General features: G+C 44.0%; 1 protein-coding gene across 7 annotated transcripts in view; it reads right to left on the minus strand.

The window, feature by feature from the left end:
* Nucleotides 1–22248, minus strand: part of LOC122414649 (serine/threonine-protein kinase MARK2-like) — a 55266-nt gene extending 33018 nt beyond the window's left edge. For 3 of the 7 annotated variants that reach the window (XM_043426141.1, XM_043426142.1, XM_043426119.1), the window contains exon 1: nt 21874–22248. Coding sequence is in view for 3 of the 7 variants with exons in the window: in XM_043426138.1 (XP_043282073.1) it covers nt 12937–13407 (471 nt within the window). In the remaining 4 variants the exon portion in view is untranslated. Of the gene's footprint in view, nt 1–4242; nt 4455–12936; nt 13809–14035; nt 14584–15774; nt 16218–21873 lie in introns of those variants that run through there. The other 4 variants (XM_043426138.1, XM_043426140.1, XM_043426139.1 and 1 more) reach the window with 4 other exon arrangements.
* Nucleotides 22249–27500: the final 5252 nt, after the last annotated feature.

The following is a 27500-nucleotide window of genomic DNA, read 5'->3' on the forward strand; positions in this document are numbered from 1 at the left end:
AAACAATCCGTTTAATCCTCGGACGTATTCCCGCCTAAATTCGGCGAGCCGATTTTTCGGCACAATCGCGTCGAAGGAAACGATGAAGAGTCTTCCGGCCGAGATAAGTGGTCGGAAAGTGGTCGAACCGAGTGAGAGCTTTTCTCGGTGTTTTTCAACCTCGAAATTTCCGGTGTCCTCCTGGGCATGCTTCGAGAAACTGCTCGACTTTTGGTCTCCCATTGGGATCGAGCTTGCCGGAGAGTCGATTGAAAAAGGCACGATAAAATCTCCGTCGAATTTCGAAAACACACAAGAATTAAAATGGGATTTACCAGCGGTGGAACGCGCTGGCCTATGACAAGGAATGGCTTTTGTTGCGCGAAGGAGAGCGCCGCTGGAGGAAAAATTTACGTCAACCAAGTTGGAGGTTTCTTTCACGACTTGCTCGCTCACAAAAGTCAATCCGGAGCCGCCCCCTCCGCGCGGCTCGCCCGGCAGGTCGACGCATCCGGCGCGGCATAGCGGGGCCGCCGAGAGGAGCGTTCGTGAGTCGTGCAACGAGCGAGCTTCGGTTATAAAACACGATGATGGAACGAGAGGTCGGGAGAAACAACGACGGAGCTTCGAAGCGCGAAAATTCGCTTTTCAGCTCCCCTGGAAACGAGCTTTTCCCAAAATTTTTCTCCCTTTTTCCTCCGGAGGGAAGAAAGCCTCTGAAAATGCGATTTTTATGGACCTCGCTCGAGTTCGCTCCAAAAATCGAACTTGAAAAGACGCTTAAAAAGGTGCGAGCACCCGGATGCCCTTGAAAATTTCTTCGAACCGACCGGGCGGCAAAACGCCTCGAAATTTCGTCCGAATTTCGTTCCCACGAAACTTTTTTGTTTTTACGTTAAATCGAGCCAATGCGTCAAGCTCGAGCCTCCCTGCCGGCTTCGCGGAGAAGATCAAAGTCCATTTGCCATCGGAGAAAAACCGCGCTCCGGGTGATCGGGAAAGCGGAATCGGCACGAGTCGAGGACCGATTGCTGCTCGGAGGACAAAGTTTGACGAACTCTGCGGCTCTCGCGCTAGCCCGGGAGGAAATCACAGCCGCGAGGAACAGTCGGGAGAGCGAGACCGCGTGAACCGAATAACCCGATGACGATGCGTGTCTCGTGGTCAGAAGCGACGGGACCGCCGCCGCCGCCGCAGCGAACAAGAGGAACAACTCCCGTTGCGAGAGAACGAATAAGCGAAAGCTGTCACGAGGCAGCGAAGCGAAACCGTGCTACATTGTACGTACCTCCGGTAGTTACGGGGGAGACCGGGGCGAGACGGCCTGCCCGAGGGAGCGTTGTATTTTTCCGTATAACAGGAGGAAAAATTTTCAAACTACAAATTTTAAGAACAACGTTTCGAAGGAATGCGTGAAATTCAAGAAATTTTGAAAAAAATCAAAATTTCAATATTCATAAAGAAAAGAAATTTTTAAAAAACGTTAAAATCGAATAGAAATGGAGAAAATTGTTAAAAAATATTGAAAAGAGGAAAAACTTTGAAAGAATTCAACTTCGATTTTGTAAAAATATTAAAGATTGAAGAAATATTTTGAAAAACATTAAAATCGAATAAAAATGGAGAAAATTGTTAGAAAATATTGAAAAGGGGAAAATTTTTTAAAGAATTCGACCTTTTTCGATTTTGTAATATATTAAAAATTGAAGAAACGTAAAAAACAAATTTCCAAGTATCCCATTTTACCCCGGGCTCCCCTGTACATGTGAAAAAGGTATGAAAGGGGGGAGGGGGGTAAAGGAAGAGTCAAGCGGCGTGAAGGGCCGCCGCTTCTTCGAGAGTCTCTGACTCACGAGGCGAACACTCGTGTCTCTTTCTCCTCCGTTCCTTTATCGCGTCGATGCCGCGGTGTAATCGCCCGGAGGCTTGCCGAGCTACAAAGCCATGAGAAAGCATCGTCGGGCGCACGAAAGCGGACCGGTCCTTCGGGGCTTTTTTTCTTCAACTTTTTCGTTGATACTCGAGCGTGGTAAGGAGATCGATGAAAAAGGCAACGGGCTTTTTCTTTTCGCTTTCCTAATCGCGTTATTTACATTTAGCGAGTCATAATAAGCAGTGCCATCGGATTTTCGTCGCGGGGACTCGAGTTTGATGGAATTGAAAAAATTTATACGGAAAATTGGGAGCGATTGTGATGAAATTATTTGGAATGAAATTGCGTTGGAAAAAAACTCGCGAACAACGATTCTGGGGCGCTGGGATTTCGAGATTTTGAGGTTAATCACGCTCGAAACACTCGCCGACGAGGCTTGGTTCAGGGCGATGAGAAAAAACCCTCGGGACGCCGCCGAACCGGGAACGGGAGGGAGCCCTCGATTGACGGGGATGGGAAATGACAAAAATTGGGGAGTCGACGAGACGAGAATGAAAGGAAAGGAACTAAAAAGGCCCACAAACCGAAAGAAACTGTGCGGAGGACAAAGCTCACGTTGCCGCAATACGAAAAGTAATAATCCGTAGTGTTTACACCAAGTTTTATGACAGCGTTGATTTTTCGTTAGATAAAAGATCGAGATACGAGGAGGAAAATAAAAAACGAGGAACACGCGGAAATTCACTCGCGACACGTTCGATAAATTTAGTCGCGTATATCGGACGCGGTCAATGGGCGACTAAGGCGAGCACCGAGTTTCCGGGTTTGGGCGAATTCGCCGATCGTCAAGTTTTCCACCCACGCGTAGGAGAGACCGGGAGAGTCGGATGTCGAGATCTGGATCGAGGAGGGAAAAAGGAGCAATGAAATGTGACGGGAAAGCGAACGGAGGGGGGGGACGGGAGAACGATGATTATTTGACGAGACGCGAAGAAACGCGAGTCATTGCTCGAGCAATGCGATCCTTTGGAATTAACGCTCTTGCTCTTCCAGTGAATAACACGAGAATTATTGATAATAAAGCGACGCACGCGTCGATTATTCAAACGTACTTTCTCGAAAGAATAAACGTGATTGATATTTTTTGTTCCCCCGGAGAGCGGCGCGCCAATCGACTCGAAACTTTCCACTCGCCTGTGTTTTTCCAGCTGGGCCAATCACTAAAATAAACTTAACGAAAGTAACACCAGTGACGAGAGTTCAGCAGGAGAGGGGGAATAAATTTTCGCTCTCTGGTCCTTCGACAACATTTTTTTGACGAACGGAACTTCAACTAGGAACCCGAGACCCGAAAACGTCAATGGAAAGCTCAAAACCACTCACTTTGACAGACAAAACAAAGTACTAAATTTAACGAGGTTCCGCAACATTCGAAAACGAATTGAAATGAAAAATCGAAGATTTGCCAAAACGAATTGTCACGAAATTGTATCACGACTTTCGGTAACTCGAATTCTTATGCCTTTCGATGTTCTCTCGACGAGTGTGACATTGCAGCGCATAACCGAAGGCAGTCACTACTTATCACGTATGCGTCACAACACACAGTGCGCCAACGTCGAGTATCGAAGATATTACCACTTGGACGACACGAAAAAATCCACAGATACGTACAGGGAGTCTCAACACAACAAGTGAAAACCACAAACAAGCTCAAGTTCACGAGCGAGCGCAGCAGCGCCGTACAAATGCGACTAAATAATCGCTCTTTTTCCTCGAATCGTTCCTCAATTCTCGGTCTAAATATGCTTCGAGAATTGCCAACGAAGTCCGAGAAAACAAGGTCGACTTTCAGCCCGATTCCGCTACAATTTTTTTCCTCAAAATCATATGAATTAAAAGTTTAAAAATTCGATTGAATATCCGAACTGCGAATCCTCGCTCTGATTCACCGATTCGTCGACCAGACGAATCAACGTTTTAGCAGAATTTAGGATATTGTAAGACTTAGTCACGACCACACAAAGTTCGATGCAGTTTTATAGACCGAGAATTCGAACGAAAAAAAATGTTCTCGGACACCTTGTAGTAGAAAAAAAAATGAATCTGCTCGTCTGTCATTTGCGTATGCATTCGTACACATGTAAAAACACGTATTGGTACGTTCGTCTCGAATTATCTAAGCGGATAATCTACGGTGTAGTCACGCGCTCATCTCACTTAATATATTACGCATACAAAAATGTCGAAGCTCGAGGAAGACAAAAAGCATGAAATAGTATCGAAAAACACACAAAAGTAGCGTACGAAGAGGCGGTTGAAATTCCTGTGCACTTTGAAGGTTATACCCGCGAAGCACTGACTCGAGAATTCACCGCGACAAAACTTACAGCTGCGCGTCTTGTGTTCACTCGTACGACGGGGCGTTCAACTACACGACTGTAATTTGCAGGTGGATAAAAATGAGTTCGAGTCTATTTGACCCGCGGCGATGGTATTTTTCGTTGGAAGAATTTGTGGAACGACGTCCAATCGGGAGACTGGCAAAAGGTGCACATTTTGTCGTATAAAATGCTCGCTAATGCAATATCAAATGGTTATAACTATGGGGGGGGGGGGGGGGGGGGGAAGTGGTTGACAGTATCCAAGTTTCCTTTTTTTTTCACTGGTGAATAAATGCGGTGATAACTGTATCGAAGTTTCGACGGGATTCGATAACGCGCCGATTTTATTCGACGTTTCGTCGACACTTGAATATACACAGGCACATGTCGATTTTTATGACGGCTCGAAGAACAAGGGTACACGAAGAACGTTACGATTCGAACACTGAATTTATGTTACTACGCGCTTGACGACGCGGAGCCCCGAGCGCGATACTGAACGAGAAAGAGAAAGAGAGGGAAAGAGATATAGAGTTTAAAAGAGCTATTGAGGTTAGAAAGTCTCTCAAAGAACCATCCAGCAGATAGGCTCCTGCTACGCCGGGCGCGCAACCCACCGAGTCTGAAAACGTTCGTAAGATTTCGCTTGACGAAACTCACTCCCGAGTAACCGAGAGAGAAAGAGAGAGAGAGAGAGAGAGAGGAAGAAAAACAGAGAGCGAGAGAAAAGAGATAGACTACCCACGTTATTAGTTGCTTTATACCATCCGTTTCAGCCAGAGAGGGAAAAACGTGGTGGGGGAAGACTTTGGATAAAAATGAAAGTTCGTGAACGCGTCAGGTTGTTTTTTTGTTCTACACACGTATATTCTCTTTCGAAGCCTGTTACCCCTTCCCTCGCTCTTTTCCTCCCGCTCTTTCTCTACGGGAGGTAAAAAACAGTTGGGGAGGCACAAATTACGAGTGGGACGACGAGGAACATTCGCGCCTCTGAAGATCCCTCGCTGGCCATGCCCTAAAGTCGAGCGACATGAGCGACGTGCAGGGAACCGAGAAGGAGACGAGATTAGAGCGGAGAGTTCCGACAGTGTCCGTCAGAGTGGGCCACTGCTTGACACCTTTTCCTCACTTCGAAACAATAGCCTCGCGTCTGTCTTTTTCACGAAAAGAACTTGTGCGCTTATCGACTTTACACCTTTCACGAAACTCATTTATTGCATCGAATTTGCAATTTTATTACTCGTGACAAATTTGTGGCTACGAAAATCCGACCGATTATTTCCACGATCAGTGTCAAATGAGCCGGTGAAATCGGGGATATTTTTGTAAAGGAATTAAAACGAAATTTCCTATAAATAAAACGAGCATTTTTATAATTTTAATCGATCGAAAAGGCGATTCGAAGATCGCGACCACTCAACATTTTGGGATCACGAATAACCGAGCAGCGTGTGCGTCTCCATTTCTCTCTTCCATTCAACCGAGTAGATACAAGCGTTCCAACGCTCGCACGGTTATGAACACCTGATAAACTGTTCGACCGAAATAAATTTGTACGAACGTATACGCAACTGTGAATTTCCATGTACCTTCGTGCGTTTGTGTGTACAAAACAATATACAGATATACGTGATAACGGTAGCAGAGACACAACAGGTGTTTGACTATGACGTCGACAAACGGGTGGCGCTTTATTTCGCTCTGTATACGGCAGAGCCTTGCACACACACACACACGGTTGGCTCGTTATGCGACGTTCAACTTTTAGCACCATTATCGTTTCGGTTTTTCGTTTCTCAAGGGCATTGGTGAGTTCAAGAGCCCCACTAGCTTATCATAACTCGTGTAATAATTGCGTCAATATTTTTCATATCGTAAACACATGAATGCGGCGAGTTGTTGGGCACGCTGAAATTCCGTCTTTTCTCGTGAATTTTCGAGGAGAGCTCGAAATTCAATAAATTAGCACGAAAGGTCATCTCTGTAGGTAAACGCGCATAAATTCGATTCCGTTGAGTGACCGGCGCGATTTGGTTGCAGGGAAAGCGCGAGAAGGAGAGAAGGCTTCTCGAGGCACGCCCAAAGCCATCGATTTCGCACGTGTATACATAAGAGGTTATGTCACAGAGCGGAGGAGCTCTCGCGTGCGGTCGATGCGCGCGTCAAAGTGTGCTTTGAGCCCGGGCAAGAGCTCTCTTGTTCGAGAATTTAGTTTGGAAATTTATGAAAAAATAGCGAACCACGTTTCCCTCGAGCGGGGAGGAGGGAAGCACTCTCCGCACCGGTGCGCATCGTCTCTGGCCCGTTTACAAAACTCGAAAATCACCGAGGGGAAAGCAGCTTCCGAAAAATCGAAGGATCTTTAAGGACTCGATAACTCTTCACTCCGGGGGACGAAAAAAACTGCGTCAAAGTGCTTTCGTCGAGTTTTCTCCTCGCAGTCGTGACATTGAAACGTTCGGAGTGTTACGAGAGTGCACTCGGTCATTAGACCCGAGAGAAGAGCAGAGGACCGTCGCAATGCCAGGGGCAGTGTCAAGTAAACTGCGTTTTTTCGCTTTTTTCCACAGCCTTCTTCGAGCTCTCTCCACGAGAGTCTAGCCTCATTAATCCTCTCATCTTTCTATCTCTTATTCTTCTGAGAAATTTATGTAGCGTACCGCGGGTCACAGGCGGTTAAAACAGCAGGATTTTCATACACGGTGGCCGGAAAGTCGAGGCTTCCGGGAACGGACGACGAATTGAGCGAAGAAGCTTTCATCGGAGTGACAGAAACTCGTGAGAGGACTTTTGCATCACCGAAAATTCGACGATGCAACACACCTTCCGGTTTCTCATCATGAAAATCCCATTTATCGAGCTTCGTCGACGCGCCTCCGGACACCCCGTACGTGGCCAAATAAATTTATGTACGTATTACAGTCGGAGTAGCGCAACCGTTAGCGGAGCATCCGTTGTTACGAGGAGGAGCAAGAGCGGCGAGTAATCGACTAGTTTTGTGCACGTACATCTTCCGAGAATATTTTTTCTCGTTCTAGAGGCAGCTCTCGAGATTTCTGCCACGTCATTTACGAATTTACGAATAAATAAGCCACAAAGTTTCCACTTGAATCTGACGTTGACATTTTATATTATTTGTTAAGTTTCGTTGATTCGATCGTCAAATTCGTTTTTGCAGACTGAACATTCGTGGAATTGAGTTTACAGAGAGAGAGAGAGAGAGAGAGAGAGAGAAGAAGAAGAAAACGCAATAAGGACAGCACAATAATGCAATTTCCACAGACGTCAAATCAATCGGTTGCATTGAGAATGAGCAACGTCACGGGATCCATGACTTTGGAGAACTCGATGGATCGTTTATTGATAAATTTATCGTCCCGTGTATGCTCGTCGCGCCGGAGATAATGCTTTTATTATCAACGAACCACTGCGCGGGCCGATAACAGTAAAAATATGAGGCACATAAATATTTAAGCGCAAGACAAAAGCTCGGGATCAGAAGTGCAAACTTCGTAATCGTATCTCTCCGGGATCGAGTCACATGAGGTTTTTCATCGTCTCTTCAATAGGGAGCAATGATGTATCGCTTATTTGCATGCCCGTTGATTCTTGACAGTCGTACAGGCGCAAGTCCCGGTCGGCGAGGCTGCTGATACGATCTTTTCGATTCGACGACATTTATTGTGCCGAGGATCTTTCAACATCTGCGAACCCAACGCGATTTTGAAGATGTTGTTCAATCGTACGTTTCCCGTCCAAATGAATTTCTATTCTCGTCTTGCCAGCATCAATTTCTCCGCGAGGATACTCGACTCTCGAGATCCGGAGAGACGAGTGGAACGGATAAATATCCGGAGACAATTTCTCAAATTGAAAGAAAATTCAGACTCAATGGATCAGGTGAAATTCAATAAATCGGAGCTTAACAAAGTGCATCCGAGTGCATCGCCCTCTTTGTGCGGGAGTCAGAACAATGCCGGTTTATCTTTCCGGTAGTAAAATGCCTCGTAAATCATGGCCGAGGAAAATAGTTATTCCTTGTACCGTGAAGATACTTTTTTCGTCACTATTTTTTAAGCAAGCTCACGCGAATCTAATGGAAATCGAAAATTCCAACTTTGGGAGTTGAAATTTGGAAATATGCTAGAAAACCATTGACGAAAATCACATTTTTCGAAGGGTCTTAACACAGGCTCTTGTGGGACAGACACACTTCCTGTGCGACCATTTGGATTTCATGAAACAGGATCCTCCCAACTTTGAAGAGCCAAGAACGAGAATAAGAAAATAGTACACTGTTAAAAAAAAATTCTTTTTCCAAGTAATTCAAATTATTTGAGGAAAATTCATTGGCTACTAAAATATTTTCATTTGGGTTGGATAAAAAAATATTTTACGTCCAATAAATCATTTTTTTGGCAATTATTGATTAGTCGTTATAATAAAGGTTCTTGAAACTAAATACCGTTATTTAAATTAAATACAGAATTGCTGCCAATAGCAAATAATATATTTTCGTGGTAAATAAATAATATTTTTGGTGGCAATATTTTATTTTGATGACATACATGGAAATTACTCATGAAAAATATGCAATATTTTCCATTGGAAACACGCAACGTACTTGAAACAAGTAATTGACTTTTATTCCAGCAATCACATTACTCTTCGGTATAAAAATAAAAAACTTTAATCGAAAAAATTTGTATTCCAGGAAGAAGAAAGAAATTACTTTCTAAATTAAGATTGTACATTTTTTTCATTTCGAACAAAACATACTTTGGCTGCAAAAATTCGAAAGCTCTGTCGAAATTTTTATTTAGTCAGCCGAATTAAATTGACGCATTGTTTGTAGTGAACGTGCAATCTCGTCTATTAACGGTCCATTATTTTTAAGAAATTTATATTTGTTTTCATAAAAATATTAAATTTATGTCAAAAACATATTTACATGGAAACAATAATGAATTACTAGATAATATACAAGTAATTCATTTATTTGCATTAAAAAAAAGTTAGTTGTTTGAAAAAAATTTTTTTAACAGTGTATGTTTTTAGGTGTCAATGACGTCTTGGGGAAGCCTTGTTACTACCGGTGAGAATCACCTGGGAAAGGAAAAAGAAAAACACTTATTTGAGGTTAACGAGTAACAACGACACGGACGGTGAAAGGTTTGACAAGAGCATGAGCCAGCTGGTTCAAAATGTAGATATGCATACGCATATAAATAGAAAATGGCTGTTGTCACATTCTGCTTGACGATTTTACTGCGAAAGTATTTAAGCCGCAGTCGTTATATTAAAAATGTATGAATCTCGACAAATGAGTTACGCATAATTTTATTAATAATGCCGAGAATAAATGTTCATCGTTTCTTTTATCATCGAATAACAAAAAACCGTAAGCCATTAGATTGTTTTCCGTAATTTTGTATTTACCAGCTGCGCCGGAGTAAAAACCAATATTTATCGTGTTTATTCAGGACTTTTGTCGAAACAGCTCAGAACATACGAGCAAAAAAACCATCCCGGCAATTTGCACGCTTGTTGAATTGTTTCTCGATCAAGTTGTCGGGAGTAGGTTGAAAGAAAAAAAAAATGGAAAAAAATCAGGAGTGGCTCGGTGCAGCTGATGCTGAAACGTCGTTAGCACAGCAACAAGTTAACTTCGGACCTTGACAGACTTTTCTCCGCACGAGAGCCTTTTAATCTCCATATTTTTCTCTCTCCTCCGTCTCGTATCTCGCGTAGCATTTTCGTGAGACGAGGACAGACAGTTTTTCACAACGCAGGCAAAAACTGTTGCTTATTCTCGGTGCAGCAGCACGATCGCTCGGTGCATCGAGCACTGGGAGAACTGCACCTGTATTTGCATAGGTATCGCAGGCGAATTGTGCTCGATACACGAGTGGGTAAAGATCCATTTTATAAAAGGAGTGTCGAAGCGTCGATGTACTTGCGATCGAGTGTACTCAAAAGTATGGAAAAATTGGAAAAAAAAGGAATTTTAGTCCGAAAAAGTTGCTTCGAGACCGGGGCTTTGCTTCAACTGCCAAAAGGAGTAAAAAACAGCGGTTTATTTTTTCCAATTCCACCATAAATCACTGATCGAACGAGCAACGCACGGATTACGCTCTCGGGCGAAACTCGTTGCTAGGTAAATGCATGCACTCAAGTATATTGCAGCTACCAACAGGTAGAAAACAAATATGCCTGATAGACACAGTAGTAAGTGTTGAATCATGTAATTCCTGGCTTTTTCTCTTCGAAGCGATCGATCGAGCATGTAATAAAGCAGGGCTGCGTGTACATGCAGGCGAAATAGTGAAAGGAAACGCTGGTGAAAACCTGCCATTATTTCGTAGTATGTTGGCTCCGAGTCGCGGCAGACACATACTCTGGGCCAATAAATAAGCAGGAAAATAAGAGTAAAGTGAGGAGGGCTCGAAATGAATTCTAATGCATTTGCTCATTATCGACACTGCGAGTGAAAGACGGAAGATATTCGTGTTCGGATTACGGTTTCTAATAGCGAGGCTGTTACGCACCCGATATTGGAGAAAAGTCGTTTTTTTTATCCGCGGATTTGGTAGGTCTTGAAATTCTGAAGAGAAAAGTCCTCGGTCATTTGTCTCTAGGACGCGCCGTTCGCGAAATATCGACTAATCGGTCTGCTCATCCGCGTCGCGGAGGGTGGACTCGGAGTGGGGGAAGCGCGTCCGTGGCAACGCGCCTAGCGACCACTGCGCTCGCCGCGCCCACTCTTTGTCGCGACTCGCCGATTGGCTGACGCTCATCTACTCTTATTTCGGCAAGGACGCGTCGTAGAGAAAATCGAAAAAGAAGTTTTCGCTTCGAAATTTAGGGAGCTACCGGTTGACGGAATTACTGAGTAAAAAAAAGTGAAAAATAGCTCATGAAATTGCGAGTTGTTCTGTGAGCCTGACTCTTCGATGAGCAACTTCGCTCTCCGTTTCTTCAAACACGGGAAATTCGTTTCCTTCCATTCCGCGTAAATTCCGCGCGAAATATTCAACGAGAAAATCTCCTCTTCCCGTAGACACTTTAATCGAACGTGAGTGCAACATTTTTTTGCTTGCGTGCGCGCAAAAAGTTTCGCATCGTCGCAGAAACGATTCGCGACGAGTTACCGTCGCTGTGTACAATATGCGCGGCGTGCGCTTCCCAGTTGAGCTCGAGCTACGTCAATATACGTGTATCGACGAAGCTAAAAGGCACGGGTCGTACTTGACGACCTCGAGAGCTAAAGCGAGTCCTCCCGATGCTGCCTCGACAGACGCGTTGAATGAGAGAATTCCTTGAGAGACCGTGTCTCGGTCTCACACCCACCATTTCTATTCGTTCTATAGGAACTTGGGACGCGACTCGTTTGCCAATCATTTCAATAACTCATCTTATATTTCTATCGCTAATTCTACGATCAATACTCCACGGTGTGGCAGCAGAATCCTTCAATCTCGTGTTCCAGCAAAATATTTTCATTCTCGTCATCACTCGTGACAAATTCATTTCTCCAAACGGATTTCGGCGTCGTCTCGGAGTCGTTGTGACAGCACTCGATTTCGTCGGAACGATTTCATTTCATATTCCAGTGTCGAAGGTGGGAAAAAAATAAAAAGTGGTTACAGGAGGCAGCTATCGGCGAAACAGTCACGAGCCAACGCTGGCGAACCTGCGATCCACGTGATCAGACGGCCTTAATACATCGTTGAAGAATCACCCGCAAATTGGTTATTATTCGAATGAGAATAATAACCAATTTCGTCGACCATCGAGAGGGATCTCTCGATGGTCGAGAAGAGTGAGAGAAAAACGAAAGCGCAGCTCAAATGTGCAGCTCCCCAACGACCACATTATAATATCAACGAAACAAGTGCGCGTCATAACTCAGCTGCACACATCGACTCGGCCATTAATACCCCACATCGCCTGTGATGATCATCAACGACCGTCAACTCTGCGCTCTTTCTCGGCCTTAAGGTTATTCAATCGCTAGACAACTTTCACGATTAAATATTTCGATCGACCGCGCTTGCGCGACGAATGTCAAAAAATCAAGGTTCCCTGACTTTCGGATTTTCCGGCTCCCTCATTACCATTTTAATCGAATTTCATTCGATCCGTGTGAAATTTGAAAAAATTAATGAAAGTTTGAAAAAAAATTAAAGTTTCATAAAATTTTTAATACGTTTTTCAAACTTGCTCAAGTACGTGATCTCGAAGGCTGCGGCATTTAATATAATTCGTTGTGTTTGAAGAAGGTAATAAAAATAGAAATGTTGCTATCGCGGTGGTAGGCGAACAACCTTAAATTGCATAACACCGTCCCAATCTGTCTTGATTCGAGTCAATCGTCGTGTGTTTAACAAAGCGACGAGAGGGGTGACTCTGCGTCGTCGGTTCGAAAGGAGCGAGTATCAAGAGCTCGTGAACGACGAGAGGAGAACAACAAACGTATTAAAATGGGAAGTCGGAGAGTTTGGATGGTCGGAAAGCAGCGATATTTCTTCGTTTCATTGCGGCCTCAATGTTTCCGTTTATTTCACATAAAACCGTGATTTGCAATAGAGATAGAAATTCTTAACGATTCCAACGATCTCAAGGTGAACGCGATAAAAAAATGAGCAATCGAGTGCGAGTTGCTTAAAAATCCGTCGAATATCCTGATAATCGTCTTACCTGGGGCCGTCTCGGTTTGGGGCCTCTTCGAGCGGTGCTGGAGCTCCGTTTGACGTTTTGTTGTTGGCTAGCAGAGTTGGTCGTCGTTTGTTGGGCTTGTTGTGGTTGGAGGCGTGATTTCCTGGCCGCTGATTCGTTGGCGTTGGTCGAGTTGATTCTGGGGATGGGATTTTTGTTGGTTGCCACGCTGTTCGCGGTTGATGCAGTGATCGTTGAATTCCGATTTATTGGCAGAACGCTCGAGGGTACCGAGGGCGTATCTCGGTGACTCTTGGTGCGTCTGAGCAAGCGGCGAACGGTATTTTTGACAGTTGCTGCTATGTGAGTGCCGCCGCCGCCGCGTGTTTCGACGACGTTCCCACCTCCGCCCACCACTGCACCCCCCTCGTTGCCTGATTTGTAATCGACGACTTTTTTGAGCCTCGTGGGCACAGGAGCCACTCTGTGGCCTCCTGACTCCATCACGTACATTTTCGCCTACTTCTGCCTTCGAATCCTCTATTTATTATTCGCTTCTAATAACCAAAACGTTTATTTCAAGTGTCCTTTATTTGCAGAAATAGTTTAACGTCTTTTCCCAGATTTTTTAGAACGGATGAAAGCTCCAGAGGCATTCGGCACTCCAAAATCTCCAGGAGGCTCAATCAAAGTCGATCCTCTCAATCGATGCTCCTGCCGATCCACCAGCACTTTATTTACCGTCCATTCACTTCATTTCCATCGATATCTTCGCTCGGATTCGAGATTCACTCAAGCACGATTCTTCCTCTCGATTTTTTTATTCCCAATTATTTATTTCAGCTCCCTCTCACGTATGCACTACGTACTGTCCGACGAGCACGCCGCGGATTTTTCAAACGGTTTCACTCGATCTGTGTGTCAGTTTAAAAAAACGTTAACCACTAAAAATCGTCGGAATCCCTTTCGCGACGAAATCGTTGCCAGGATTCGTCTGATTTCGAGTGATTTCGAATGGAATTGATCCCCCACTAAGAATTTCGATCGTCAACAACAACGACGTTCCTAATTTTTCTCTAATTTACGAAGCTGAACGAATTTTTGTAACAATTTCATTGACGACGGTGACGGTTTCTCGTACTTGGGCCTATAACTGTGCTGCTCTATGGGCGCCGCTGCAAAGACCGGTGCGGAAGTGAGCTCTGATCTCAATTAGTGCAGAAGTCCCAGAGGGACGCAACGCCGGCGGGGGGGCGAAAAAGAAGAGCGTAACGGGTCATCCGGAACTTCATTCAGTGTGCATAATTCAATTTGTACGCTCTGACACACAATTCGTTTGTCTCTCTTTCTCCACATTCTACCAATGGATGCGAAGAGCACTTGCAAGACTTTTTCTATTCAGAGCCAAGAGGGTTAAACTCTGTGTCGAGGAGAGAAAAGCATTTTTACCTCCGACGTGGCTGAAAGTTCATTCACCCATTCGGGGAAGGTCTAGTTTAATTGGAATGAAAAAAAGCTACGTTGGGGGGGTTACGAAGAATAGTCGATTGCGATTCAGAGGAACGGAGACTAGTTTTTGCTCTTCCCATCGTTACATTCATCGAGGATTGTTCATTCGAAAAACTTTTTTATTCGGACATGAAAAAATTCACGCTTTGTTTTTCTGCACAATCATCATGAATTTCCGTATTTTTGTTTTGAAGCAAACGTTCGACGAATCTATGCGATACTCTATCGCTCCGTAAAACGCTCGGTGAAAAATGCCGATGAAAGGAATATAAAAAATTGGGCGGAACATAATACGAGCTTCGTATCTCAGCCGACTTATCGCTCACTCGAAAATCCAGGGGTCAAAGGCCCGCTCCTCTTGTGACATCGTTCGAACATACGTTTCTGGGAGTTTGGAGCTTATGTACAACTCGATCCAAGAGTGGAGAAGGAAGACGGAAATAATAAAAATGAGTTTTCGTCGGTTTCCCCCGCCCAGTGGAACCTCCGTCAGCGGAGATGACAATCGCGACTCTGTTTTCCCATCGAATCACTCGGCCGATTGATTTTCATCACCAAAGACCAGATTTCCGATTTGAAAACCACTCAATTCGGATAATCGACGAATTCAAACGTGGCTGATCGTAGCGTTTCGACAATTCGATTTCGAGTGCCAATGAAACGTGCTAAAATGGTCACCAATCAAGAATGCGAGTGCAGCGGGAAGAAAATCTGATTAGACGTTGCCCAGTTAGAAGAACGAGCAGAAATGTCGAAATGAGGAAAAAGGGGGGGAAAAAGACGAAGAACGACACAATTGTATCGCGGAGCCTCCAAGTCTGGCTCAACGCGCTGGCTGACCGCACATCCACGTGTGTGATTTGTCGGATCAGCGCGATGGCTGACGTCAGTCGGTCGTCATTCCTGGCCGCGGCAATCGTAATTATTTTCCATCTCTTCCTCCCCCACACACACAAGCAGCACATTTGTTGCCAGTTAGCTGGAATCCGTTTTATCATACCCCGGACACTCTATCCGCGCAACGAGGCCGTGAAGCAAAAAAAACAACAACAATTAACCAGCAGATATTTGAGGAAAATTCCTAGTGCGAAACTAAAAATTTTATTGTCACGAGTCCAGCGCTGCACTCGCACGCACTTGGCGATAATAACTTTAAAGCACATCGTTATCTTTCTTCCTGAACGAAACAACGGTTTCCCAAATGAAACGCGAAGGAGAAAACTAAATTACTGGAAAGCAAATTATGGAAAATTGCCCAATTTCGACACCGCTGACTCAACATTGTTGGGAGTAATCCTCGAATATTTCGTTTCTTTTCGAGTTTCCGGGTAAACTTGCAAAACGACCGAATTTCGAGTCAAAATTTAGCACCTTCATTCTGAAACGGGAATTTTCCCCGAAGGATTTTTCGCGCACTTGAATATTTCCGAGATACAATTGGAGCTTGAAAATGAAGATTTCCGATTTGGAATAAAAAAAACACGAGCGTTGACAACGATTTCAACGAAAACTGGAGCGTTCTGACTCGGTCCGAATGGAAAAAAGCAGCAACACTCGCGACGTCGATGAAAGAATGAAGAATCGTTGGCAGATAATTGTGCAAATAGTTCGCGTGCTTTGGTCGTTACTAGTGAGAAGATAGAAAAACAAAATTGATTTTCGTAGCCCGATCACGAAAGAATGTGAAGAAAGCGCGTCCGGGAGAAGCGATCGATCGAACGTGAGCGCGAGTCGGTTGGGACCAAGACTGAAAGTCGGGCTGGAGTTGTGTGAGCGCTCGGATGCACGATGAGAGGCGATAGGCCCCGCCGCCGGAGCACATGAGCTCTCAAACGGGACGAACTGTGTGTGTGTGTGTATTTTAAATTAAAACGAGACACACGCGTTTGTTTCTACGGCGATGAATGCCCAAGATGGAATGGGAGGGGAGAAGAAACGAGGCGAGCGTGTACTGGGATCATTTGAGGGGAAAAAGATGTAAGCGCAGCACTGCATCGACACGCGTATCGGCTCAATTTCAACGTTGTAAAGCGTTTTCTCATTTGTGAAACAAAAGAACTTGGCATTCGGTGAGTTTCAAGTTAAATTAAAGTTCGATCGTTCTCAATAATGAAATTCGAGTTTTAAGGTATTCGAGGAACATCGATTTTCCAATCCAATTTTCAATAGTATTTCCCGGGGCTTTATCTAATCGCCGAATACCTCGAATTCTTCGGGAGCGTCGAGTGCTCGAGGATAAAAATGTTTGATCGAAGCTCCTTGAAAAATGTTGTTTCGCCAGAGGTTATCAGGCAAACGATTAGCAACGAGTTGAAATCACATTGACGAGGATCTAGTTCAAGTCGAAAGCGGCAGAGACACCGAATCCGGAAACGTTGCCCGAAAGAAGTTTTTAATAATAATTTTCCGAAGAATCGGAAATCGTTTTCTGCGTGCAGTAAAACGGCGCCCCCTCTTCTTATCGCGTCTCCCAAGAGTAGCTCGACCCAGCAGGTTTCGAGAGAACGATGAGGAATTTGCGATAAGAAATTGTGGAATATTGATGATAAGTCTCCGAGTGTCAATAGAATCGCGAGGGATCAGTGATTTTCCTTTGGCTCTTCGAGTCCACGAGAATAACAGTCAGCTGAGTGTATATTGGCCACGCTATAGACAGACTGTCATATATATAATCGACGCAATAAATGCGTCATATATAAGACGAATAATTAGCTATATCGGGAGTTGTGTCGTTCTGGCAAACCTATTATTAGGATAACCGGGAATCAACAACATGTGCGCGCGACGAGCACGAGTGTCCCTTTTTAAAGCTCGCGACCGGCCCCCTGCTCCTCATCGCCTCGATCGGGTGGCTCTTAATTGCCAATTATTTCGCATCAAACTCTATACGCTCATTTACAACGGGCGAACGATCGTCGTGCTCGTTCAATTAAACACTTACAATACGCGCAACGTTCATTATATTACAATTGTATTGTGGCCTGTGTGTGGGCACTTTGAGCACGGAGGATCAAACGGGCGACGAGTGGTAGGCGATCTCCGTTTTAATCCATTCGTCAAATTGTATCCACAATTGAAATACGCGCGTCAATACTAATTCCATCAATTTCGGTTCGCTCAACCCGCTTTCGTCTTTCACGCAGAATCGATTATTCCCAATGAGCCGCGCAGTCAACTTTCTTCGGTCGTCGTTCGTCCAATTTTTTTAGTTTAGAATAAATGTGCGATCGAGTTTCAGAAGTTTGAGTGAGAGTTGAAAAATTGCTGGCAGTTATTGAGGGCACCGGGAGGTCGTCCGCAACCATTTGAACGTTCTGCGTTTGGGTTTGTGTTTCGCTGAAGGATATGCGAGCGGACTCGGTCTCGTTTCTCCGGCTTCCGAAGGGTTTGATAGCTGATCGGTTGGATAACGGGATTAACAGCGATGAATTACGATTTGGAAAATCCGTCTTCAATCACTGTCATCCGGACGGACTCGAATTCGATAAGTTTCGTTGGACATTGAGAACGTCTTCCGGGTTGGGTCGAGGTCGTCGTCAAGGACTCCCCGGTCGACCTTGCACCGGAGGGTGTGTTACAGAAGTTGCGAAAGTGGTGGATTTCGAGTGGGAGAAGGCAGCAGACTTTCCGAGCGAGTCCGGATGACTGAAGAAATAACGCCAAGTTCCAAGTTCGTAATAACGCAACGCATCGAAGCGACTTCTTCTTCTTCTTCTTCTTAACGAGCTCGTTAGTTCTCGTTCGAACTTTACGAGAAGTGGCGATTGTTGCACGGCACGAAATTACGTGTGGGAGGTCGCCCCGTGTCGCAGCAAGTATGCATCAATGCTTAAGAAGACACGACGAGCGAAGAAGGTGTGCTCGTCGCATTGCCATGTCGCTGCTGGAGCTAACACCAGAATCAAACTCGTAGCCTATTACGAAAAAGACTGAGGCGTCTTGACCAGGCACCCCGAACCACGGACTTCCTAATGTCGTTAGTGTAACCGAGTTAACGTATTTCGACGTTCCACATTCGCACGCCTGGCTCAAGCAGTGTTGGAGTACAATCCGAGTCAGCGATACGTAACTCCACGTCCAAGACACGCCTCGCTTCGTGCACACCAACTTCCAAACTTCCTTTGTATACGTCGAGGCGTAACAGCTTCGCGGAAATAGAGTACGGAACTGGTTTTGGGGCTCTATGAATACCGTGAAGCGGTTTATGCATATGTCTGGCTTACGGCGGCCGCAGGTCGGCTATTCCGTACGTTTGTGTGTTGTTTAAAACTTGTAACGGAGCACGCGAGGCAAACATTGCTGCGAAGCGATGCCTCTTGCCCCGCGACCTGTCAAGACGGTTCTCAATGTTACGCGGGCAACGGATACGAGTCCGATGAAAATTGTGTTTGTTTGGAATGTCTTTCGCATCAATGCACTGGCTCCGAGACCCGAGGGTGGTCGGTAGCCATAATAAATACAGCCTTTTGCAGGCTGGTTAATCCGGTATGTTCTAGTGGCTAGAATATTTGACTTTTTTTTACTGATGATGTCTCTCACGTTGATCCAAGTTCAAATGCCATCGGGGTTCCTCATTCGGAACTGATTTCGACGCTTCTCTTCTCCTCTCGAACACCTTAACTGCAAGTAAAGTTATCAGTAGGAATTAATGAACATGCCAGCTGGAGCTTCGTCAAGAAAACACGGAATACTCTCCCCGAGAGTTGAGATACTTGGTTGTTTATACTCGAACTATTTTCAGGGTTGCTCCGCCTCGCTAACTCGACCCTCCCCGTCGTTTTCTATTATAGCTACAACGCCTCGTGACACTAAATCCCGTTTCGTATCGACTTTACTGTTTAATGCTCATTAAGAAGAACCGTTCAAGGTTTCGAACTCGTGCGAATCTCATTCTCACGATGTTCTCTTGAATTTCGTCAGGGATTAGTTCGAAACTGCTGCGTTCACATCGACATTGAAATTTTATCTTAATTAACGAACTGTCCCGAGGAAGATAACTAATTGCACCAAGTTATGTCTTGATACGCATTTGTTTTTACCGGGCGAGTCAAGGTCGCGAAATCTAGCGATTTGAACTTCGCCATTAAATTCATAGGAACGAGATTGAAATTAATTAGACCCTCGGGACTCCACGTGTCGTTAAAATAGCGAGAAAATAGAAAATTTACGAGCCTCGTTCCACTGGAATGGTGACCTTTTTGGAAAAAATTCGAACGATGATCAGTAATGAAAAAAAAAAACTAGGTTCTTTTGTTAGACAACGCAGACTATAAAAATCCGCAAAAGCTCGCGTCGCAACGTCGAGGAAGCGAGAGAAAAAAGGTGCGAATTCGCATCGTCGCCATAATTTTTGCACAATATCCAATTGTGAAAGGCATGCTCTCGCGTAGAAAGATTCGTGAATGGATAAAACTTGTAGCGAGCCAAAGTGCTAATTTTAATTTACAGCTTCGATTTTTTTTTCTCTCTAAACCGTTACGAAACAATTGACAGACGAGTTTTTCATCAACCCAAGAATACACGAGACGTTGAACTCTCTTTGAAATCCGTTCTAATGAAATTGAAAAATGTTGGAACGAAATTTTTCAACTTTCAAATCATTCCTTAAACAAAAGTGCACCGTCTAAAACAAATTCAATTTTGGCTTTGCCCAGTTGAAAACTTCTAGTAATAAGGAATCATTCTCGTCTCGAAATATGCACACGGGGAAAGCAGATTCGTTTCGTGAGGAATGCATTATTTTTCAAGAATTTTCAAACTATTTAACCACCAATTACAAACAGCATAGTATATTTTTTGAATTTTCCAATTTTTCGTCCCTCCAATTATAAACAGATTTATGTGGACAGCAAAAAGTGACGCACGTGGGAATTATATTTCGTTTTGTTTTCGAGTGTTCACGTCAGGCTAGCACTTACCGGTGGAAATTTATTGCAAACCACGAATTTTCACTGTCAGCATAGCAAACATTTCAAGTGACTGAAAAGATTTTTTACTATGCTTAAAGAGAAAAAAGTCTCGAGTCTAGTACTTTCGTCTGGAATGTTCAGCCTCGTTTTCTCCGTGCAGTAAAAATAAGACTGGCGCTTCTCATCGAAGATAATAATTTTCTTTATGACGTTTACCAAAAAAAAAGCGGTCTCGAGCGACACTCCGAATGCAATAGTTCTAATCGTGACAGTCCCAATGTCATGCTCATCGTACGAATACACGCGTTCACGAACGCGTATATCTTCGTCGTGCATAACGTAAATATCACCGTATCAGAAATGACATCAGATCTCTTGACACAGAGCAAGCACGTGCACATAAGCGTGAAAATGTACGAGTTTTATTGCACGAACGATTTCTTTGGGTTACGGTGAATTTCCGTGCGACCCCGACTCGCGAAGTTCATTATCGAGATCGAGTTGAAAAGGGGGGAGTTTCGTGGGGTCGTTCGACACTGTTTTCCAACATTTTGTAATAATTTGCCCCGCGTGTGTTCGTTTGTTATTCCAACGCAATCGACGCGCGTCAGAACGAATGATTCGCCCATTCGAATATTTTCGTTTTTCCAACCTTTCGATTCAGCTAATATTTACGATGAAAAAAATACCTTCCGCCTGTCCGAGCATCGACGCTGCTGCTTTCGAACTTATTTTCGCGAGGAGTTTGTAGGGCAATCGTGTTATCGAAGAACGGACGTGCCGGCCACGTGCTGCGATAGGTTATAGCCTACAAACATCGCTTCGCAACTGTTCCCATTCCGCGCCCCTCCCGCGATCCCCCCACTTTCCGCGAGACTATTTATAGCCCCCGAATCTTCTGTACGAACTGCTTCGTTCGTGCCTCGAAACCTGCACCTGTACAATTGTCTGTAACCACCTATTATCCAGGATTCATCGACCACTTCCAGCTGTTTTCTAAGCAATTCAACGAATTACCGGCGACGAAATTTTCGTCTGATCGATTCGAAGAATGGACGCCCAGTTCCGTTGTGTTTACGGCGTGAAAATCTTTCGAAGAAAGCTCGCAATCGGTGACAGGGGAAAATGTGAACTGATATTTTTTCAAAGACCGAATTTCGCTGACATATTTCTTCGTTGAAACCTCATTTTTGACTGTTTAGAAACTTTCAGTTACTAAATTCGTGTCGACGGATAAATCGTAACCTGAGAAAATTCTCTGCCGTTCCGAAGGAACGCGAGTTCCTCAAAGTAACTAGAATCTGGTTATTCTTAGTTATTTCCCAGGTGGAAAGTGATATCTGTGAAAATTCGTCGGACCGATTCTACGAATCGACGAATAAAGAGAAGGAGATAAAAAAATTTTCAGAGATTTATAACGAGATTGACGATTAATAGGGAATTTCCATGGGAAGTTTCACGATCCAGGAAGAATCGGAGGGGCTTGCGGCGATATAGTTTCGCGAGTTGGCAGTAAGCACGTATAAACGTCACTGAATACACAGCTGCGTATGAATATTACCGTAGTAGAAGTGACGAAAAATCCAGTTCTATCACTCTCGACGAAAAATGAGAAAACACTGACGCGCACTGAACGAGACACGAAAATCCGGGCTTGCTCGTGTATGCGGTGTAATAAATCCGCTAGCAAGAAGCGATGACACGTGCACACACAAATAATAAAATAATAAAAGAGTAATACGGCGACACGCGGGAAGAACACTCGTAGAAAAATGTCTGATCGTTTTAAAGCGATGTCGCTACACTAATGTAGCGATAATGACGCGATAGTCGCGCAGAGATGGAGAAAGAGAGAGAGAGAGAAAGAAAACAAAGGTTGTGAAAGAGTGTGACCGCGACTGAATGCGTGCTGCCCGATCGCGGGCCTCGTGCTAACTGAGCCGGAGTACGAGGCTCAGGCTTCGAGCCTTTGCTACTCTCTTTCTTTTTTCCTCTCGCTCTCTCTCTGTCTCGCTGGCTTCTTTGCTTCTCTACTTGGGCTTTGCCGCGGTGAGCTATCGTTCGCGTGAGAGAGGACAGAGAGCGACACGCGAGAGAAGCAAGAGCTCGGTCGTCAGCTTTTGTTACTGGACCTTTGCGATATTACACGTGTGTATTATACAGCCTGCCTCATTCGTGTCGACTCGAGAGCCCGCACACTCTTCTATGTCTTTCTCTCCGCGCGATCGTCGAGCTCGTCGTTCGACGACGGGAGCTTCGTTCCACGCGTTCGGGTTCGCAGAATTCTTCGCATGTATACAGGATACTACGAAATTCAATCGCTCTCTCCTTCAACCCATTTTTGTACGAGCATGGTTCGGTAAATGTAAAAATTCCTGCGAAAAATGGGACTTGCGTCGGCCTTTTAAACCCCGATAATATTTGGCTCAACGAAAAAAAACATACGCGTGATTGAAAATAGCGAAAAATCGTAAATCCTTCAATGATGCGATTCGAGCAGAAAATTTTGAACTCCAGCGAGTCGCTTTACAATCGTTCAGTAGAAATTCGTCCGATTTCTCAAAAGTTCGCACGTCAATGAAACGAAGAATACACAATAAATTAATAACCTCGTAAAAAAATATTAAAATTCAAATCCTCGCACGTGCAAACACGACTTTGTTACGAATAGAAATCCCACTCCGCGAGCGCCACCATTCCGTGTCGAGACTCCGCCATTTTGTTGCTCAAACCTCTGAAAATGCGTTTCCAATAAATCCGTACTTCGAGGCGTGTCAAAGCCTCGAAGGTCTGTCGTTCTCGCGTCCCTCGACTCGACCGGACTGTGTAATGTGTGTAATAATGATCGACGCGCACGGAGCTATGAAAATATATGCGATACGTTGGTTATGCACACAAGTCGGCACTTAAAGGATTGTTGGGCGGTAGATCGGAACGAGCTTTACGATAATCGTCAATTCACTAGTGAATTTGCAGCCTACTTAGCAAATTGCGTATCGGCTAGTTACCTAGATCGAAGAAAAAAAGCGAGAGGAAAAAAACCGAGTTGGAAAGTTGCGGGGTAACGAGGGTCACGCGTTCCCAAGAGCATTTCGTTAAATGCATTTTCCGCTCGTTTTTCATGCATCTGAAACTCGATTGACAAGCGGCAGGCAAAAAATATATAAATTTATAGCTAAAAGAACAGTTTGTGAATCAAATCGAACGGAATCACGTGATGCACCCGAGGGAATGTGATATCGCACTTCCTCCGAGTGCCAATCATCGCGTGGCTTGTTCCAGGCTTCGTATTGTCTGTATTCATCACTATACACATATAACAGTGCATTAATCACTTCTTCGTGAGGTTTCGAACCCGTGTGAAACAGGATCCCTCTCTCGATGTACTTTTATGCTAGCCAGGCACACGGATACACACACGGACGCGGCTTATGCGCGCTTTACCGGACCTACAATGGGTTCGTACGGGCGCGCGTGTGCCTGCGACGAATGGCACTTGACTGTATCTTTTCGACTCTGTGCTCGATGTACAAACGCGTGTCGAGTGTTCTGAGAGGGAAAAAAACAGTTGTCAACGCGTCTATTCACGTAATTTTCCGTGCTGTGCCTCTTTGTCTTCCGCAGCGGATGCTTTTTCGTCAAAAACGTTGCAGCGTCGAACCTAACCTCAAAAATCAATATCGCGAGTTTTTCGAAGCGCGTCGAATACTTTCCACACGCAGTTTCATCACTCACTCCCACGGATATCGTGAAAAAGCGAGACGCGAAGGAACAACACAGTTTTTCGTCTCAAATCATTGAAAATCTCGGCGCAACGACGATCTCAAGAAATCTGACGCGATACTCGAAGTGCCGAAACGTCCCAGCCCACGCGCAGTAACACCATTTACATAAATGCCTCCACAAATGAACTATTTAACGCCACGATCAATCCACGTCCACGGTTTTTTGTTTGAAATCTCGTAATTCGTGTCATCACGATTCGGGGCTCGATGCATGTGTGGCGTTGCGTGTATCAACGACTCGTTGAGTCGTTAAGGGTCGTACGGGCATCAGTCGGTCCGAACGAGGCCGGACGCTCGAGCGAACGTGCTTTGTGTAGGTATCATCGCGCGTACACGTATCTATTTATCTCGTATATCTATCTATGTTTTTTCTCTCTCTCTCTCTCTCATTTTGTCCTCCTCCGTGAATCTCTCAGTCTTAATATATACCTGGTCGGCTGGACGTGGTCGAGCTCCACACAGCTCGGTACCATATTGCGCTGCGGGGAGCTCGTGGTGTGGCGTATGGAAAAACTGAACGGATGCCGAGAACGAACGACGCGGAGCGTTGAATAGAAAATTAAATTGCTGTCTCAACCGCGCCTTCGTAACTCTCTTGCCAGAGATCCATTTGTTTTGCAACTATAAACTTATTGCGTTTTCAATACACCGCGGCTCAATTTACCGCATATATATTACATGCAAATATTATGCCTCGAGCATATAGAAATTGACGCGTCTCGTGGCTCCCTCATCTCCGTTGCATGCGTCGCGCGCTTTGGCTATTACGAATATTAATCGCGCTGCTTTGTCTACGTAACGCGCAAAGCCATTTCAATTATTTCAATATTTACTCTCATTACAATAAACCGCATTTCTTCGTTTTATTTTCAATTTAATCAGGTTCATTTATTCCGGGAGTTCAATTAGCTCGTTAAAACGTCCATGGTTTTCTGCTTTCCAGCTCTCGCTAGAAAATTCTTGTTATTTTTTTCTTTTTATTATTTTATCATCCTCGTTCTCGATGTTCGAAAGAAAAATATTTTCTTGTTCCCAACTCTTTCGCGGACGAACGACGCGCAAAATATTTGTTACCCAAGAAGAAGTACGCATGTTTTCAAAACTCTTGAGAATTCTGTGCGACGGGCATCACTTCCGAGGCCATTATAGTTATTAGTTAAATCCTCTCTCCCTCTTTCCCTGGAACTTCCCCCCCCCTGCCCCGGTCTCTAGGGCTTTCGACAGGACTATTAAAGTAACGACCTCGACATTATCCTTTCCATCATCGGATTATGCTCCTGATTTCACGGATATTATTCCCAACGGAACTCCGCGAATTCAAGGCCACAGAGACTCGTAAAAGCGCTTCGATGTTCCACCACCCCCCCCCCCCCCCACCGTTTTTTCTTTACCCTCATTAAATTCACCAATCATTCGTTCGTTCGCACTTTTGACACAGTCCTCAAGCATTCTTTCCCTAAAATGTAACAGTGACGTCGACGCTCGCCGTGTTTCTCCACGACGAAGCCGGGGGGATTTAAAAAAAATAAAAATTCATTAAAAATTATGAAAGTTTGGAGGTACTAAAAATGTTTTTGTTTTAATCTGAAAATTTTACTGGTTTCTCAGCGGCTAAAATGACGAGGACGACGAAAATAAAATTCAACGCGTTTTCAGACTATTTTTTTTTTTCTGATTTTGTGAAATATTCTAATTTTATTTATTTTCTTGAATATTCGCTTATGTCGATGCGTATTTTTATACGTTTCTCTCTCTATGTATACATATGCGAGGCCTATAAATAAAAGGTTTTTTTTTTTCTTTCAGAGAGAAGGTTAACCAAGAGCGTACATAATGATGATCGATCTAACGAATGAACTTTGCATGGTCTTTGTTCTGATTTATTCTTGACTGAAGTGTTCCACTTTAGCGTTGAAAAAAAGTGCTCGAATGACAATGAGGGGATAGTGCCGAGGAAAAGGACGAATTGATAATGCATCGGGTTTCGTAGAATAAATGAGGAAATTTCGGAGACAATGGGAAAGCTCGAGGAATTTTAGACAAAAGTCGACTTTCGTCGCAGTTCTGTGACGAACTGACCTCAGCCACTGGCACTCGTCATCGGACGTTCAGGTGCATGCATCAGCGCGTGAATATCACCAACCAACGATGACGTATTTCTTCGTCCGATCTCCCCCCCCCCCCCCCCCCCCTCGCGACATGTTTATCGCGCTCTCGTTCACGGGAAGTTGGACGGTACAAAAAGTGCGATGCGATTCACTACAATCGCCGAATGAGTCAACAATTACGCAGCTTTCGTCATGACCGATTCTCTTTTTCCTATTCGCACGCTCAAATTTATCTTTCGAGTTTTCTTTCTCATTTGGTGGATTATCGAGAATTTTTTGCTTCCTCGTAGAGAAAGCTATGTGACGATGAACGTTTTTTTTTTCCAGTTTTCAATGTCAATGTGCTCAAAATGTCCAAAAACATCGAAAAAACATATCTAGAAAAAATTTCCTGATGTGTGTGTGTGTGTGTGTGTGTGTGTGTGCATGTTGTGGCACTGCTAAATTCAAACGCTTATAACTCGAAAACTATTTGAGATACAGGGCTACCGCTTTGCATAGACTGAACAAGCTCTTCATGCTCTGATAATTTTGTTAGAATTTGAAAAAAAAATACGAATCCTACGACGTTTTGAAATTTTTTAAAAAATATGTCGACGCTCTAACTTACGGAAATTTCAAGATTTATTACTAATTTTTTTTTTTTATAAATAGATTATCGTAATAGAAAGGTTGGTATTGAATTTGGGAAATATCGGTTGAGCGGTTTAAATTTCATGATTTTTGGAATTTTACGAAAATATGAGTTTTCCGAAAAATCCGCTTCAATTTTTGACAATTAATTTGGTAAAGTTAAAAGTCGATAATTAAGTTAAAATTTTATTTATAAAAAAATTAAAAAGGAACGAATTGCTTTCTCAAGCTTTTAGAACAATGCTTAAGGAGGGTGGCTAGACTCGTCAAAATGATAAGAAATTGATCAAATTTGGTGATAATGTTCTTCAACATCAAGTGCGAAGACACCATTTTTTTCAAAATTTTCTTCTGCTTAGTTATCGAGTAATTACGCATTAAAGCAGATTTCTTATGCCCGGAATGTATACCTATATATATGGAAACGCTATGCTTATACACTTGAACTTTAGTGATCAATTACTCGATAACTGTACAGAAGAAAAATCTTAAAAAATTTGTATTGACAAATTTGGCCCTAAAGAATATGTTCACCAAATTTTATTTAATTCTTATCATTTTGAAATTTTTAATGTATTTAACATGGTTTAGCATGGCAACATTGTATCGTCGGTAGCCATCCTCCTTAAGGTAACTCCTGCCTGCATCCTAAATCAAATGAG

Source organism: Venturia canescens, chromosome 8 (assembly GCF_019457755.1).
Source record: "Venturia canescens isolate UGA chromosome 8, ASM1945775v1, whole genome shotgun sequence".
Classification (NCBI taxonomy): domain Eukaryota; kingdom Metazoa; phylum Arthropoda; class Insecta; order Hymenoptera; family Ichneumonidae; genus Venturia; species Venturia canescens.